Below are 18441 nucleotides of genomic sequence, written 5' to 3'. Positions count from 1 at the left end.
TACAAGACGAGTGTGGATGGGAGAGTTGGAAGGGGTGGACCTCAGCGAACGTACCTCAATCAGATTGAGGATGTTTTTAGCAAAGGCCAGCTTAGGCGTCCCCTCATTAAGTTAATAACAATGTACCTACCTATACAGTTTAAGTTGAAAAAATCTGGCTCTCAAAATAAATTTCAATCGTTGTACTGTTGATATTTAGCTCTGTTGACTGATGAGTTTGCCGACCACTGGCCTAGACAGTTTTCATTGCAAATCCCTTGCTTCTCTATCCTCGACCTTGCGATATGAACATACAAGCAGACGCGTAAAAAGACGACCGCGAGACAAACGCATGATGCTCACTTAGCTTTTGAGTTTTGAACCAAGTGTCCCGAAATGATCAAATCCCAGGTTTATTCGGAGCATCGGAGACTTTAAAATGTGACACCGTGATTACGACACAAAGGGGTTTAAATGCGACGGTCCCGACATTCTAGTTCAAGCAGCCGCATGTCGGTTACATGCGTAACTCCTACATGGATGAGCTCCCGGGATTCCTCCGTTTACATATGGAGGCTGACAATCCAGGGGTTTTGTTTATTACTCATAACTTTACGACCGTTAAACTATCTTCCTGATTTGGACAGAGAGGTGGTCATGAACAGCTGAGATGAAGTAGGTGTACGTTGGAATCAGTTCTCAACGCATCTCATATTCAAGAAATATGACGGGATGGTCTCTGAAAGGGCCAGGACGCTTGAAGCAAAATTTCTCGCCTCTCAGCGTTATGATTAACTTTCCTTAAGCAGATGGACCCTTCACTTGACATATTCATAGTCCATCATGGTGAGCATTGAGGTCCACCTACGTCCTTGACCTTGAATGAGGCCATGTGGCTTAGCCTCAGTGCCGTAGACATTAGGGCTGGGTAATAAACTCTGGGTTGGAGGGCCTGTTCTGTTAGCAGCCTCCCGGCCTCCTCCCCCCAGAAGCCAGGAAGAGCTCCCGGTTGCAGATTGATCCCATGGTGGCCCAGGACCTGGGGGATGGGGGCAGAGGAGGTAAAATTTTCCCCAATGAAACTACTGAATTGGGCGGTAGGGGATTTCTTACAGTGAATGAGTTACAATGGACACAGCACCTGCTTGCCTAGCATTGCTTTATCACCGCTTTGAGCTCACGCAGGCACACGGTGGCATCCTTTCTCTCCTTTTTCCGTCACGGGGAAGCATGGTCAGGAGAGAAAGGGGGGGGGAGATGCCTTGTTATCAGGGGAGGAGATGGGGCAGGAACAGAATATTGGGGACCAGCTAGGATTGCAAGAAACGGGAGTCCTGCTCTGTTAACCGCGGCGGTTTGGTTCCCGTTAAAGAAGGCACATTCTAACCTGGCTGGGAGCTGCACGCGGGACCTGGGAGCGCACCTGGGAGGGCTGTGATCATGGAAAGACGAACAACCTTGTTGCAGAAGCCAGGGCCGCCAGCCCCTGGGAGACCCCCAGCCCTTTGCAGACCCCCAGCCCTTTGCAGACCCTCAGGCCTTTGCAGACCCACAGGCCTTTGCAGACCCCCAGCCCTTTGCAGACCCTCAGGCCTTTGCAGACCCCCAGGCCTTTGCAAATCTCCAGACCTGTGAACTGCCCACTTGGCAGACCCTTTGCCTGCTTCCCCACATCATCCTTGTCCTCCCCAATACAAGCAGCTGGCTGATGGGGGGAGGGGGGCAGGGCAGATGTTTGTGGCCGGCCTGCTGCTCTCCCACGGCGCCGGCAGGATTGGGATAAACGCTAAGTGACTCAATTCTGTGTCTGCTGCTTTGGCTCAAGTCGCGACAGGCAGCCCGGACCCTCTGATGGTCCGGTTACAACAGCATTCAAATGCACCACGTGGGGAAACACACACAGGCATGGTCCCGGGTTCCGTGGTCCCTGGAGGCTCTCCACCTCCCACCTCCGACGCATATAGATGCAGAAATCGGTAGCTTTGCGAGCGAAGAGGAATGAATGGGTTTCCTAGGATCCCAAGGGCCCACCCAGGCCCTATCCCGGGGGGGCCCTGACGTCACCCCGAGTCCTGCTGGAGGGACTCAGCCCCGGGCAGCTCCCCGTAGAAATGTTAATGAGCCCCGGCTCTGAGGCACCAACCACTCCCCTGCTGGGGCCATGACCTCGGGCGGCAGCTTCTGCAGGGAGCTCAGGGCTTCGTGGGCTGTTTTTAATTTAGTCACCTCGGAGACGGAGACAGGAGCCCTCAGCCTCGCAGGTGGCCCACTTTCTCCATCCCTCGCACCCCCTCCCCGTCCCCAGCCCGGAGGAAGTTGTCCTTGTAAAGAACAGCGCCCGGTTGGGGAACTAATCAGCTCCGCGCTGCTTGACGCACAGGCTTGCATTTTTTTCCCCCTTGAAAAGGCACTTTGTGTGAGTGCTCAGCCCCAAAGCACCACAAATACCCTCCCCCGGTCACCTCCACAGAGAGAGAGAGGAGAGAGAGAGAGAGAGAGAGAGAGAGAGAGGGGACACGCCCCTATCCACCGGCCCACATGGCGTGAGCAAGAATCAGAACTTTGCTTGGTGATGTCCCTCGGATGTTGAGCCCATTGGCTTCCATGGCATGTTCTACCCAATCCAGTCAAACGCCTCAGTCCAGGAAGCTCGTCCCCCCCAATTAAAGAACTAATTAAAGCTTCCCCCCTCCCCCCCTAATTTAAGACCAGGCCTGGCCCTCCGGAGTGTGCTTAGTCAAGTCTGCCACCTGAACTCAGGATGTTCAATACCCAAGTGTGTTTCCAAAGGCCCCACGGAAGGGGCCGTGTCTTAACCTCATTATTTGAGTCTTTAAACTCGAGGGCAAAACATAGGGGGTCTTGGGGTTCTCCAGAGAAAGGGAACCAATAGGCTATATATGAAGGCCACCCCCAAAGTCCTAGCCAGAAAGCCCTCTGCTTTCTTGGGGGCCCTGTGGGTGTTTCATTTTTATTTTTTTTTAATATATTTTATGGATTTCAGAAAGGAAGGGAGAGGGACGGAGAGACAGAAACGTCAATGATGACAGAGAATCATTGATTGGTCGCCCCCACACCGGGGATCAAGCCCACCACCCAGGCATGTGCCCTGACCAGGAATCGAACCGTAACCTCCTGGTTCATGGGCCGACACTTAACCACTGAGCCACGCTGGCCGAGCATGGCCCGTGGATGTCTTAGAAGCACAAACCCACTGGGAAGCTTGGAGAATATTCTGTGGTCAGTAAGGAAGACTGGCCCCGACAAGAAGTCTAGGAACGCATGTTGTCTGTGCTTGGCCACCAGCGTGTCGTGCCTTTAATCAGTGGTTCTCAACCTTCCTAATGCCGCGACCCTTTCATACAGTTCCTCATGTTGTGGTGACCCCCAACCATCAAATTATTTTCGTTGCTACCTCATCACTGTCATGTTGCTACTGTTATGAATCGTCATGTACATATCTGATATGCAGGATGTGTTTAGGCGACCGAAGGACTTGTATGCATGCATATAAGCATAACCAATGGACATAAGACACTGGGGGGTAGGGGAGGCCAGGGGATTGTTAAGGGCGGGGGAAAAAAGGAGACATATGTAATACTCTTTGTAATACTTTAAGCAATAAAACAATTAAAAAAAAAAGAAGAAACGGTCGTTCAACCCCCAAAGGGGTTGCGACCCACAGGTTGAGAACCGCTGCCTTTCATCAACTCATTGAACGTCGCTGCGTGCATCGTCCCCAGTGGTGACGCATGAGGTCTGGCCCTTCAAGGTCTACAATTCACGTTCTGTGTCGTCTTTGCTGCTGTTCACACAGCCTCCGAGGACCTAGCGTGTCAGGATGTTGGGCAATGGCGTTTCATAAGAAAGAGCAAGAACAAGTGAAAACGTCGCCTTGCCTGATTGCCGTGTTTACATACACGCATACCCCGTCGACAGCCAATTACTCCACGTTGTACCAGGAAATCGTTCCTTCTGTTCAGAGAAAGGAGAAGCTGGCGGCCCACCACCAGGCATGGGGTCACCACCTCCATGGGGTTCCCGGGTAAAACGCAGGACACCAAGAATTGTCACACGCGTGGGATATACTTAGACTTTAAACCGTGCTATTCGTTCACAAGTCAAATGTAACCCGTGTCGCTAGCTGGTGTGCTCAGTGGAGAGAGCGTCAGCCTGGGGACTGAAGGGTCCTGGGTTTGATTCCAGTCAAGGGCACGTGCCTGGGCTGCGGGCTCGATCCCCAGTGCGGGGCGTGCGGGAGGCAGCCCATTAATGATTCTCTCTCATCGTTGATGTATCTCTCTCCCTCTCTCCCTCTCCCTTCCTCTCTGAAATCAATAAAAAATATATTTTTTTTAAAAAAAGGAAATTTGGAGGGAGGAGAGAGACAGAAAAGGATTAATTAAATGAGTGAATAAACGAGCACATGGTATTTAGAGGGGATACTGGATATGTCACAAGTAATTATCAGCCACAGAAGGAATCTAACACATTCCTCCTTTCCTATGCCCTGCTAGGCAGGCAGCAGGCTCAGCCCTGAGCGGAAGCCAGGCCGGGTGACGCGGGCACCCGAGGCAGCAGGCCGCCATGAAGCGTACGCACTAAATCACAGCCCAGCAGGTCATTAAAACGGCGTTGTCAGGTCCAGCGAGCCCGGAGCCAGAAGCCGGAATCCCAGAATGGAAACAACGAGCGGACGGACGCCGGATGAAAGAGGAGACGCAGAGCTGGAGGAATCCCGGAGGCAGAGGGAGGGATGGCCGCAGTTCTGTGCCTGCAGCCAATGGCCCTGGCCGTCCACGGGAACGGAGGGTGGGCTCTGCGGCTGACCGCACCCCAGGAGGAAGAATGGCCCTTCCTCATGTGTTGGCCAGAGGTGATGCTGATTCCTACCTCCCAGGGCTGGTGTGAGAATTAAGCAGAAAGTGTCTGCAAAGCCCTAGAGCAGTGGTTCTCAACCTGTGGGTCCCGACCCCTTTGGCGGTCGAACGGCCCTTTCACAGGGGTCGCCTCAGACCATCCTGCAGATCAGATATTTACATGACGATTCATCACAGTAGCAACATGACAGTTATGAAGTAGCAACAAAAATAATTTTATGGTTGGGTCACCACATGAGGAACTATATTGAAAGGGCCAGAAGGTTGAGAACCACTGTGTTGGCCTATGGACTGGAGGGTCCCGGGTTCAATTCCAGTCAAGGCCACATGCCCGGGTAACGGGCTCGATCCCCAGTAGGGGGCGTGCAGGAGGCAGCCGATCACTGATTCTCTCTCATCGTTGATGTTTCTCTCTCTCCCTCTCCCTTAAAAATATATTTTTAAGAAAAAGTGTCTGCAGAGAATGTAGCCTAGTCCCTAACACATAGCTGTTGTTAGTAGGAGGTCCTGACTCAATTTGGAGAGGTAAGATCATGTAAGAAATAATTTTTAAAAACACACACACACAGGGCCCTGGGTAGGGTGACGGTATTTATCAGTCTGCTTAGACCTTTTGGATATCAAAAGCCAAGGGAACAAAAGATGATTAAAATGCAGAGAAGTAGCAAAAGAACTCACAGGGCCTTTGAGAACTGGAGGAGAAGGGAAAAGGAGGTATGTCCACCCAGAAACACGGGCGTAAAACCAAACAGCTCATTAACACCCAACATGCCCAGGCCGGAAATAACGGAGAGCCACAGCGGGCACCGCGGGAGCGTCCCAGGCTGGTTCCCAGGGGACAGACGGGCACCCATCCTCCCCTCTGACACCCGGAAACACACATGGAAACTCACACACACACAGTGTGAAACTCACACACCAACATGCGCGCGCGCGCACACACACACACACACACACACACACACACACACACACACTGGCTTCTCTCTTCCTTTTTCTCAACAAGACAGGAAGCCCTCAATACCCTTAATACAGGCGACCACACCCAGGGCGCCGATGAGCACTTAAGCTGCTAGTTAGTTGCTAGTTAAGATAGTTAGACAGACAGACAGACAGATAGGTAGATAGATAGGTAGATAGATAGATAGATAGATAGATGATAGATAAGACAGATGATAGCTAAATTCTCTATACCCTAGATATTTTTAAAGTGCTTTTCCTATATCAAATCATTTCATCTTCACAACGCTGCTACTTGACAGCTGGGGGATCGGAGAAACAGAGAAGTTAACTAACTTCCCTGAGGATGTGGAGCAGGTAAAGGGCAGAATTCGACTCAAGGGCAGCGCTGGCCAACGTCAACATACCAGCACCCACGCACGTCATTCTGAGCTTTCTGATCCTCACATGTTAGAAAGTAAAGAGAAGGATTAAATGAATTCTTCCACGTTGCTTCGTACCCGGTACATCCAAAATATTATGTCAACGTGCAAGGAATAAAAAAACAACAATGAACGCGACATTGTTACGTGTTTTTATGCACACTGCGTTCTTGGAATCTGTCATCTAATTGCATGTGTACCAGTCACAGGTCACGACCTCAGTAGGCAGGTCTGGGACGTGGCTGCCACTGGGGCACGAGGTGGTTCTACTGTCTGGACATTTTTGCTTTATGCTTGACATCGCTCCACGTCCGGCTTCAACATGGTGCACCTTGCTGATTGGGTGAGTGGGTTTCGCTTACGTCAATACCCTCAGCGCTAAATAATAACGCAAGTACATCGCCGGTGTTGACTTCAGAAGGAGTCTCTACACACAGGGGCTGAGAAGTTCTGCCTGCATTAGACGCCAATGGGAACCTATTTTATGCAAATGAGCGCCACCCACTCCGGCCGCTCACCTCTGACCCTGAGCCTCAGTTCCACTCTGCAACATCCAGCCCCCTTCTCCCTCCGTCCCCCAAAACTGCCCGTGTCCTTCTGCTTGGCTATGCAGCCCCTCCTGCCCCAGAACGTCTCCCAACCACCCCTCCTTTCTCGTGTGAGTTCCTAACCCAGCAATCTACTTGAGCTTCGGGGGGGGGCGGGGGTCATGCAGGCTCCCCGATATCTCTGAACACCCCCCTGTACTAATGCTCTCTGACGTCCCCTGTGGTCAGCCGCTGCTTTGGCCAAGGAAAGAGGGCGTCTTTGGAGCTAAAGTCACAGAACGGGGCGTGTCCCAGACGCCAGAAAGAGGGCACGGGGACGGGAACTGGCCCAGGGCAAAGGCTACGTGACACACTGCGTCTCTAGGTCTTGTTCTCGGCACCGTCTCTCTGACACCTTCCCTCCCTGTCCCGGAGGTTTCCTGAACATTCTCCAGGGTCACCGGTGGGTAACTCAATCCTGTTCCTTCTTCCCTCTCCCACCCCATAAAGGAGGAAGTAGGCTAAAGGAGCGTTTGGGGCAGCCCTAGAATTCTAGATTTAAAATAGCCCAGCAAAGGGCAGCCTGTGTGGGGGTGAGGGGGTGGAGCGGGGGGGAGAGCGGAAGAAAGAGGAACACCGCTCCCTCCTTGCCTCCCCAACAAGAGTTTCTAGTAAGAGAAGTTATGGGCGGATGGTGTGCAAAGCAGTCTCGGTTCTCTATGCGATGAGCCGGGAAACACCCTCTGCCCCCAATCTGGTGATGTCCTAAGTCCCCCGGGAGCCATCGTTAACCCCATCAGGCACACGGGGTCCTCCAGGGACAGCCTCAGCCACACCTCATCCACAGTCCCAGCACTTGGGAGCCTCAATCCCATTTCCCCTCAAGAAATCACCTGGGAGGGATTCCATCTCGAGCTCCCTCACCGATTCCCTGGACAGGGTGGCCCACGGGCAGGAGAAACTAACCCAGGGGCTGGCACCGATGGAGGAAGAGGGGCCAACGCTGTGGTTCTCCTCCTGGGCTGCCATGAGGGACGGATAACTTGGTGTCGTGGTCCATCTGCACCAACGGGGTGTTTGACACCTTTCAGGGGCTCCATGAGGACGTCCTGCAGACCATGACTTTAGACGGGGGAGTGTTGACCCCGGAGAAAAGAGATGACACGGTTCAGAGCGGAGCTAGACAAGTCCCTGCGATCCCTGGTGTGTGTGGAAGTCGAGTAAGCTACCTACTGCTTGGAGGTGTGGCCTCTGCGTTAGCCAACAGCCAACGATAACAGCCAACGTTTCCTGAGCACGGACTACAGGACATGCCTTTCTCAGACTTGATCCAACTTGATCTTCATAGATGCTCACGGCACAGGGACTCTTCTGTCCACAGCACTGTATGGATGAGGCGAAGTAACTTGCCCGGGGTCTCCCGACTTATCAGTCCCTACGCTCGACCTTCCATCACAGTTGCTTCTCTAAGGCCCCACATGGAGGCAGGAACGGGAGTCTGACGCAGGTAGCCACAGCTCAGGCCTTGGGCACCCTGTGCTGAAGGCTCACAGGAGGGTCCGCTCGCCAGCACCAAACCGAAGGGAGCAGGACGTTGAGACCTCCGTCAGGAAAACGAAAGTGGAAGTTGAAGGGTCTCCTCTATTCCTGGGAGTGGACCTTGGTAGAAGCCATCTGGCAAAGAATTTGCATCATTTCACCATAGCTAGGTCTACATTATTATTTTTTAATTTATTTGCATTGACTTCAGAGAGGAAGGGGGAGAGAGAGAGAAACATCCACGAGGAGAGAGAATCATGGGTCGGCCGCCTCCTGCCTGCAACCCGGGCCTGTGCCCTGACCGGGAATCGAACCGCAACCTCCTGGTTCATAGGTCGACGCTCAACCACTGAGCCACGCCGGCCGGGCGTGACAGTTTGAAATAGAGCAGCATCCACTCAGATTTCTCATAGTTGTACTTCATCAGAAAGAAGGTGTCTGTGTGATTTTAAAAAAAAATGTTTGGTGCCCCCTATGTGCCAGGCACCGCTCCAGAGAGAACCACGAATGAGGTGCCATCTTTATCCTCAGGGGGCTCCCAGTCAGTGAGTGAGAAGGGGCCTGTGGAGTTTGGAAATGCCCCCCGACAGGTGTGCACAAAGTGTTAGAAGGTGATCGACGGAGAAGAATCAGGGAGCTAGGGGAGGATCTAGAAGGTTCCATCCTTTAGAGTAATCATTCTTTTCCAGGCAAACAAGAGAGAGCTTTTACAGGTAGAAGGAAGCGTCTGAAGAATCATGGATCGGCCGCCTCCTGCACGCCCCACACTAGGGATCGAGCCCGCAACCCGGGCCTGTGCCCCAACCGGGAATCGAACCGTGACCCCCTGGTTCATAGGTCGACGCTCAACCACTGAGCCACACCGGCCGGGTGTGACAGTTTGAAATAGAGCAGCATCCGCTCAGATTTCTCTCAGTTGTACTTCATCGGAAAGAAGGTGTCTGCGTGATTAAAAAAAAAAATGCTTGGTGCCCCCTATGTGCCAGGCACCGCTCCAGAGAAAACCACAAATGAGGTGCCATCTTTATCCTCAGAGGGCTATCCGGTTTGGCTCAGTGGGTAGAGCATCGGCCTGCGGACTCAAGGGTCCCAGGTTCGATTCCGGTCAAGGGCATGTACCTTGGTTGCGGGCACGTCCCCAGTGGGGAGTGTGCAGGAGGCAGCTGATGGATGTTTCTCTCTCATCGATGTTTCTAACTCTCTATCCCTCTCCCTTCCTCTCTGTAAAAAATCAATAAAATATATTTAAAAAAAAAGATTGGAGTTCATGGTTTTAAAATACCTAGAAGTTTCGGGCCTGGGGGAAAACAGGAATGAATCTCCTGTGATTCCAGCCATGATGCGGGTCCGAGGGCTACACCCACACGGACAAAAGAGGAAGGAACATGGCAGTGCACCGAGCAGAGGTGATGACGGAATAAGAGGAAGTCTGAGTAGAAACGAAACTTCAAAAAAGAGAAACCAAAAAATATATATATATGTACACAGAGCACTGGCTAACTTTTAATTATAGCTATTCAAAACATTCAACGTTCGATTTCTTTTCTTTTTTTCCCCCAAGTTAAGTACAAGCAAAAATCAGAGGCATTCCTGTGTGATCTGCTACCGTCGAACCAGCGGGCTTTTTCCAACGGGCACCGATTTCGTATTTAAGATTTTGTCGTTTTTTTTTTTTTTTTTTTTTTTTTTTTTTTTTGCATTTTGCAGGAATAAAACAAGGAAGCATATGAGTATTTAGGAAAGAAAAACGAAGAGCAGGGGCCAGATACACACTATGCTGATTCGGATACTTCCTGTTTTACAAAGTGACTGTGAGTAATATGTCCATTTCTCTATTCCATCCAACAAACACATCCCTTCTAACCCTTAAGAATCTTTATAAAGATGTACAACTGAAGACTCAGTTCATCCTTGAAAATTATAATGATCACCTCATATTATTATAGATATTTTTTTAAATATGTAATATTTTTAAAATATATTTTCATTATTACTTTTTAATGTCTTTTTATTGATTTCAGAGAGGGAGAGAGAGAGAGAGAGAAACATCAGTGATGAGAGAGAATCATTGATCAGCTGCCTCTTGCATGCCTCCTAGTGGGGATCGAGCCCGCAACCCGGGCCTGTGCCCTGACCGGAATCGAACTCGGGACCCTTCAGTCCACAGGCGGATGCTCTATCCACTGAGCCATTCCAACCAGGGCTATGTATATATGTTTACATGTACCAATCGCGGCCTAAGACGGGCTGCACTTGAGCCTGAAGAACCTCTCTCCCCTCACATTCACATCTGTTCTCACGAGTTAAAATGTGTGTTTACGGAAGCCGTCTGCTCCAGCTGTACCAAGGATTGTCGTGGCCCAATAAAAATTAAACTTTCCCAGCGGACTCGATGGGAAGGTAAAAAGAAAGGAAGGTGTTCCTTCTGGACAGATTTGCTAGGGGCGATGCGCCCTTAATGGTGGGAGACGTTACCTTCACACCCACCCGCTGATGGGTTTTATGGGCGAGGCCACAGAGGAGTTCTTTGGGGAAGCGACAGTCTGTGAAACTCTAATATGCTGATCATTTCGGAGACGGGGTGGGGGGATGGGAGAGGGGGGCGGGGAGTCTTGGCCATAAGTCAAAAGATTCGCTTTTCATGCCAAAGAGAACTTTTATTTTTTCATTTTTTAAAAATATATTTTTATTGATTTCAGAGAGGAAGGGAGAGGGAGAGAGAGATAGAAACATCCATGATGAGAGAGAATCATGGATGGGCTGCCTCCCCACCCCCCCCAACTGGGGATCGAGCCCGCAACCCAGGCATGCGCCCTTGACCAGAATCGAACCTGGGACCCTTCCGTCTACAGTCTGACGCTCTATCCACTGAGCCAAACCGGCTGGGGCCGAAGAAAACTTTTAGAGACGTGGATAGGATGTCTGATGATTCTCCCCGGTGATCAACTAGCTCATTTGTCTGCTCACCCCTGGATCGCATGCCCTGTCTCAGAATGAGACCCAAGGCCAACACCGCGTAACGCCATTTCAGTGGAACCGCAAACCTACAGCTGATTCCCTGATTGCTGATCCCGTCCCCACCCCGATGGCTCCCTGGGACTGGGACACAGCACAGCCAGCGCGCAGAGCCATCCTTACCCCCCCCCCCCCCACACACACACACACACACACACACAGCAGCTCATTCCCGGCCCCTGAGGTCTGGGGAGGAGAGGGAACAGCCCCCTGGCCCATCTCTGTGCACCGAGCCGGACTCTCCCTCGGAGCCCAAGCTCGGTCACTGTGTCCCAGGCATCACCGAATCACTGGAAACCAAGAAAACGCCCTCCGCCTAGAACCGCCCAGACGAGGACCAAAGAAAGGGCCGGTCGCTCAGGAGAAGAGGCCGCGGCAGGTCCCTCTGGGAAGAGCGGAGATGACCTTCCTTTTCTGAAGGAGGCTCAGCCCCTCCGTCACGCGACCCTGTCGCCTGAGGTCCCTAAGAACGACAGCGCCGGCTCCCTCACGTCCACCCGACTTGTTTTTCTGGATTCCACCCTTGGGCTCCCCTTGGGGCCCGGCTCTCCCTCCGGCCCCAGCCGGCCACCGGGGAACAGAGAGCCGTGTTTACAGCTCCAGCTGTTGACACCACAAGCAGAGGGGCTGGTGATTTCCAGCCGGATAAGCCGCCCCGTCCATTCCCTTCCCGGAATCCACAGAAGCCGCCCGACGGGACGGACAGCCGCCGCCATGGCCAGCCAGTCCCAGGGCATCCACCAGCTCCTACAGGCCGAGAAGAGGGCCAAGGACAAGCTGGAGGAGGCCAAGAAGAGTAAGTCCCCCTCTGCCTGCCCGGGAGGGACTTGGCACCAGTGGGCGCGGGGGGCCGTGGGGTGGGCATGGGCCTCAGCTGCAGGTCAACTCGGTGCCCAGCCCTCTTGAGGTGACACCATGGCCCCAGGGCTGTCATGGGGACAAAGGTCTCTCACTCAGACCCTCCTGAGCGGCTGTGAAATGATCATGGGCGTGGAAGTTACGGAAGCCCGGGCTTCCCAGTCTCTGCAACTTCCTGAAGGCCCCACGCGTGTCGCAATCCTGTGAAAGGCGTGAGAGAGAGAGGACTTGCAGATGGGAGTCTGCGACTTGCAGAGGACACTCCGGCGGGGGGGGGACCTATCTCCCTCAGCGCCCTGCCCGTTCCTGTAAAATTATGATAATGCCGCTCAGGGCTCTCTCTCCCATCCTTCTCTGGATGACTTTGAATTTCCGATGTTTCATAGTATTTCCATTTTATTCTCTTTTTCTTTTCTTTTCTTTTTTTTTTTTATTCCTCACCCGAGGATATTTTTCCATCGAAATTTAGAGAGAGTCGGAGGGAGAGAGACAGAGGGAGAGAAACATCCATGCGAGAGAGACACATGGATTGTGGATGCCTCCTGCGCACGCCCCGACCAGGGCCCCGGGCCGGGGAGGAGCCTGCAACCGAGGTACTTGCCCTTGACCGGAATGGAACCCGGACCCTGTGGTCCACAGGCCGACGCTCTATCCACTGGGCCACACCGGCCAGGGCATCATCTCATTTTCTAACTTTCTGTTGACTGGGCCATGCATCTAGGTGCTTGCCCATAGAACCTTCTCAGTCCATTTCAACCCCCTTCCTGGTCACTCTCATAGCCATGAATTAGGGACCACTATTGTTCCCACTCTGTGGAGGTGGAAACTGAGGGGTCATCATTTGAAAAAGGTCATAATTCTAAAAATTAGACAAGAGTGTGCCGGGCACTATGGGTAATGCGTGTCTCATTGAATCCTCACGTGAACCCTGGTCACAAAAGCGGAAAGAGAGGCCTAGAGGAATTATTGCCCAAGTCCTCCAGACGGGAAGTGGTAGGGGCAGGGCCTGGGTGGGGTCTCGCTTCCAGGCCAAGATCCCAACCACCACGCTCCCCCAAATGCCCATCACCTCTGCTATGAGGAAACCCCACATCACAAGTCTGCACCTCGAATGCAGGCTGCGTGGGCCAACGCCGTGCTCTTCCCACGCTCCCGTTTCCAATCATCATTTGATCTACAGTCACTTGTGTCGCCCTGGCCAGTGTGGCTCAGTGGATAGAGCGTCGGCCTGTGGACTGAAGGGTCCCAGGTTCAATTCTGGTCCAGGGCACATGCCTGGGTTGTGGGCTCGATCCCCAGTGCGGCAGGGCACATGCCTGGGTTGTGGGCTCGATCCCCAGGGTGGGGGGTATAGGAGGCAGCCAATCCATGATTCTCTCTCATCATTGGTGTTTCTCTCTCTCTCTCTCCCTCTCCCTTCCTCTCTGAGATCAATAAAAATATTTAAATTCACGGTCCAGCCAGATAGAGGCCACGCCTTACACTGTGGCTGTTGTCACCCTTTGGGTGCGTGGGGTGACGCGGCAAAGAGGACCCCACAGAGTGAGCTGTTGTGTCCGGAACGGGAGGTGGGACAGTAGTCACCACGCCAACAGGCGGCCAGTAGGGGCCACATTCAGTTCACTGGGGTTCGAACCTCAGGTAACCATTTTCCTTTCTTTTTTTAAAATATATATTTATTTCAGAGAAGAAGGGAGAGGGACAGAGAGATAGAAACATCTATGATGAGAGAGAATCATGGATCGGCTGCCTCCTGCACGCCCCACACTGGGGATCGAGCCCGCAACCCCGGGCATGTGCCCTTGACTGGAATCGAACCCGGGACCCTTCGGTCCACAGGCCGACGCTCTATCCACTGAGCCACACCAGCCAGGGCCATTTTCCTTTCTTAAGACGAAAGGATTCCCTGAACACTCAGCAAGGTGGGTGCCAACCACACAAGCCAAGAGTCCCTGGCGTGAGGCCTGTTAGAGGAGGAAAGGAAGGAGGAAGATATGGAGACGAACTGGCCCGCTCGGCCATTTATGTTTCTGCAAAACAAACTATGCAAACGATTGCAGGACGCCCCGAGAGCAGAGCAGCCCGGCCCCTTCTGGGTGGTGCAGGGGGAGAAACTCCCTCCCCCTTTATTCAAATGTCCTGGCCACATTGAAAACGCCCAGGACAGAACAACTGGTTTGAAGAGGCGACCAAGGGTGCTAACCTCGCTTCCTCAGGACGGAAGGAATAAAAGGGCAATCGATGCAAGCAGGAGCCTAGAGGTAATCCGGGAGCCCCTCCCTCACCGATATCACCAGGTGGCTCAGGTGGTTTTGACCAGTTATTTCTCCCTTTTCCCAGTCACGGGAGGAGAAAGGTGCTATGAACCGCCTAAGTTGTTCAGAAGCGGGGAGCGCTCCGAACAGTCTAGCCCAGTGGTCGGCAAACTCATTAGTCCGCAGAGCCAAATATCAACAGTACGACGATTGAAATTTCTTTTGAGAGCCAAATTTTTTAAACGTAAACTATATAGGTAGGTACATTGGTATTAACTTAATGAGTGTACTCCTAAGGCTTAGGAAGAGCCACACTCAAGGGGCCAGAGAGCCGCCTGTGGCTCGAGAGCCGCAGTTTGCCGACCACGGGGACCCTAGCCTCAGCTTCCACAACGCAGATAAAAGCCAAACATCATTGCCTTTCTCCAGCATTGGAAGGAACACACTCCATGATTAATACACACAGCTGTAAAGTACCTGGGTAATTTTTTTCTCCGTCTCTGTTCATGAATATTCAAGCAGATACCCCACCAGCCACAGAACACACTCTGGAAAAATATTTTGACTTTCAACAACTCACCTCCGTGCTCCGGGTCCCAGGGAATGTCCGTCCGTCGGTCTGTCTGTCCCCGGCTCCGGCCAGGGCGGGCCGGGAGCCAGCCGCTATCTGGCATAGTTATCAGCTGTAGGAGCTTATAGTGACAACTCCACTGACCTCACCCATCATATGACTCTCCAAGGTCCCCAGGCGAAAGCAAGCCTTACTTTCCCTACCTGGGGCTGTGTGAGCATCTCTCCTGTTTCACTCCTTTTTCTTTCATTCCCTCCTTTAATTTAATAAGTATTTATGGGGGGGGGGGGCTATTTGCAAGCCACAGTGAGCTCTATACGGATGACAAAGCTTAGGCTCTTCCCTCAAGAATTTTTCAGGGAGATAAGTGTATAGATGAGAACGGGAAGAGAGAGAGAGAGAGAGAGTGAGAGAGAGAGAGAGAGGAAGAATGTCATGGGAGGGTCAGATAGCCATCGCTTTTATAGCCCCAGCGGTTTCACTGTATTTTTCCCCCAGAAAGAAATTCATTTGAAATCTGACATGTAAGAAGGCCAAACAGAGACTCGGAATGAAAACCCGTGAACGAGGATGTGAGCGCCATTTAGAAGCTCTAAGATCACTGTCTCTTTCTATTTTTTTGTTCATCCTCACCTGAGGACATTTTTCCCATTGCTTTTTTAGAGAGAATAGAAGGGAGGGAGGAAGGGGGGGGGGATCGATTGGTTGCCTCCTGCATGCACCTGGACCCAGGGCCGGGAATCGATCCTGCAACCCAGGTACATGCCCTTGACCAGAATCCAACCTGAGACCCTTGATAGCAGACTCCTGAATATATATATATTTTTTTCTCTTTTTTTTTACTTTAAAAAAGTTCTTTATTGTTGAAAGTATTACATATGCTCCCCCTTTCCCCCCACTGACCCCTTCCAGCCCGCCCCACCCCCTGCCCCAGGCCCTCAGGGGTGAAGGCCTGAATATATCTTTAAAGAAGAAAGACAGAGACGGAAGGAGAGAGGGGGAGAGGAGAATACAGAGCCATGCACATGGTAATCATTTTAGAAAAATACGAGATTAATGAGGTGGCCGTGTTCATATGTTATGCTGCAAAAATAGGAATGCATTCCACCAAGGAGGCCGCCTCAGATCTCCGGAGCCACCGCCTAATACGGTGTACATGCCTTGCCTTGAGGAATACAGACCCGATGGGGAATGGGCTGCTACTGACTCTCAAGACAGTCACCAGCCACTGAGAGAGACAATTTGGAGGGGTGGGGGGTGGGGGGGAAGAAGGTGGGAGTGGACTGTAAACAGGGTTGAAAAGCTGGGGGTGAGGCCACAGAGTACAAAAAGCGTTGGCTTTTTTCTTTAAAAAAATGTTTCTTTATATAAACGTAAGTTTCTTTGTAGACGTTATTTAGCGTCTCGGACCTTCCATCTTTTCTTTGTGTAAAATGAACCCACGGCCAAGGCATTTCGAGGGTCAGAAAACTGTATCTGAGATCGTAGATGACAGATTAAACAGTTGGGCTTTCTCTAGTCCTCCCCCGAGGATATTTTTTCCATTGATTTTTAGAGAGAGTGTTAGGGAGGAGGAGGGGGGGAGAGAGAAACATTGATGTGAGAGAGACACATCAATTGGTTGCCGGCCACTCGTGCCCCCACCAGGGCCGGGGATCGAACCTGTAGCCCAGGTACGAGGTGCCCTTGATTGGGAACCCCTGAGCCAAGCCGACCAGGGCAATAGTCATGTTTAATATTCAAACTACGTACTTGTATATTACTATAAGCAATAGCAGTGGGAGACTGGAGTAGAACACTCTAGTTTCATTCTTTTTTTTTTTTTAACAACTGCTGCCAGTTCTGAGTCAACTTTTCCTGTAACCAGAGAGACCCGGCCTGTTCCAGTAAGATGACTGGAAACGCTCAGATACCTGCCCGGCTGGTGCGGCTCCGTGGCTGAGCGTCGACCTATGAACCAGGAGGTCACAGCTCGATTCCCGGTCAGGGCACATGCCCGGGTTGCGGGCTCCATCCCCAGTGTGGGGCATGCAGGAGGCAGCCGATCCATGATTCTCTCTCATCATGGATGTCTCTCTCTCTCTCTCTCTCTCTCTCTCTCTTTCCCTCTCCCTTCCTCTCTGAAATCAATAAAAAAATTTTTTTTAAAAGAAAAGTTCAGATATTTGCTTTTAATCCCTGATTGTGGATTACATTATACGTTTAGCTGCCAAACAGCCTTACCGTCTAGTTGACTTTATTTTATTTATTATTTTCTTAAAATATATTTTTATTGATGTCAGAGAGGAAGGGAGAGGGAGAGAGAGAGAGAAACATCCATGATGAGAGAGAATCATGGATCGGCTGCCTCCTGCAGGCCCCACACTGGGGGTCAAGCTCACAACCCGGGCCTGTGCCCCGACCGGGAATCAAACTGGTGACCTCCTGGTTCCCAGGTCAACGCTCAACCACGGAGCCACACAGATCACACACTGGCTGTTACAGGAACACAAATTCGTTTTTCGCGGGTCTCCAGGACGCCAACCACACGTACTTTTTTTTTTTAAAATCAGCTAATTGCCTATTTGTTCCCAAATATGCACTTTCTTCTGAATGATTTCCACCAGCCCCTGGATTTAATCAACCCTGCGCCTCACAAGTGCATGCCGGGTTCAGGAAGACATGGCTTTTAACAAACTCGTAAACCAGAAGTGGTTCTGTGAGAACTCGGCGGCCCTGTCTTCTGAGGTTTGTGGGCCTATAAATACCCCTCCTTCCTTTACGGCCCACAGACAAGTGGGCGACTCCAGAGTATTACTGGGCTTTCATTTCTCCGAGGGAGTCACAGTAAAATAATAACCACAGACATTTCCACCGGCGAATAAATGCCCTTTGGTTATATTCCTACCAGGAGCTACAGAAAACCCCTTATGGTGTATATATACATATTTTTTTTTTTAATAAGAAAAGTGCAGCCCTAACCGGTTTGCTCAGTGGATAGAGCGTCAGCCCTCGGACTGAAGGGTCCCGGGTTCGATTCCGCTCAAGGGCATGTACCTTGGTTACGGGCACATCCCCAGTAGGGGGTGTGCAGGAGGCAGCTGATCGATGTTTCTCTCTCATCGATGTTTCTAACTCTCTATCTCTCTCCCTTCCTCTCTGTATTAAATCAATAAAATATATTTTAAAAAAGAATTAAAAATTTTTTTAAAAAAAAAAAGAAGGAAAAACCGTCAAAAATAAAATAAAAAGCTATGATGCATGAGATAGCCCCGTTTTCTAAACCAAACATCAGAACGTTTGGCCTGATGAAGCTATAAGATCTTGTAGGAACTTGGTGACCAAATATTGGAGTGTCACACCTAAAATCTGACCCCTGGTGGTCACCCCACATGTGGCACAGATGGTATTGAGAAAGAACAGAACTCCTGTTTTTCATGCTTAAGAAGAAAGAGA

The 18441-nt window shown here is 51.4% G+C and overlaps 1 protein-coding gene across 1 annotated transcript in view; it reads left to right on the top strand.

Moving 5' to 3' along the window:
- The first annotated feature begins 11884 nt into the window (after positions 1 to 11884).
- Positions 11885 to 18441, top strand: part of ATP6V1G3 (ATPase, H+ transporting, lysosomal 13kDa, V1 subunit G3) — a 10184-nt gene continuing 3627 nt past the window's right edge. Inside the window, exon 1 of the mRNA XM_005884993.2 lies at positions 11885 to 12118. Within this exon, the coding sequence (XP_005885055.1) occupies positions 12037 to 12118 (82 nt within the window). The 5' untranslated portion in view covers positions 11885 to 12036. The remainder of the gene's footprint in view (positions 12119 to 18441) is intronic.

Source organism: Myotis brandtii, unplaced genomic scaffold, assembly GCF_000412655.1.
Source record: "Myotis brandtii unplaced genomic scaffold, ASM41265v1 scaffold888, whole genome shotgun sequence".
NCBI lineage: Eukaryota > Metazoa > Chordata > Mammalia > Chiroptera > Vespertilionidae > Myotis > Myotis brandtii.
Note: the sequence above shows the minus strand (reverse complement) of the source record. Positions and strands in the feature narration are given on the sequence as shown.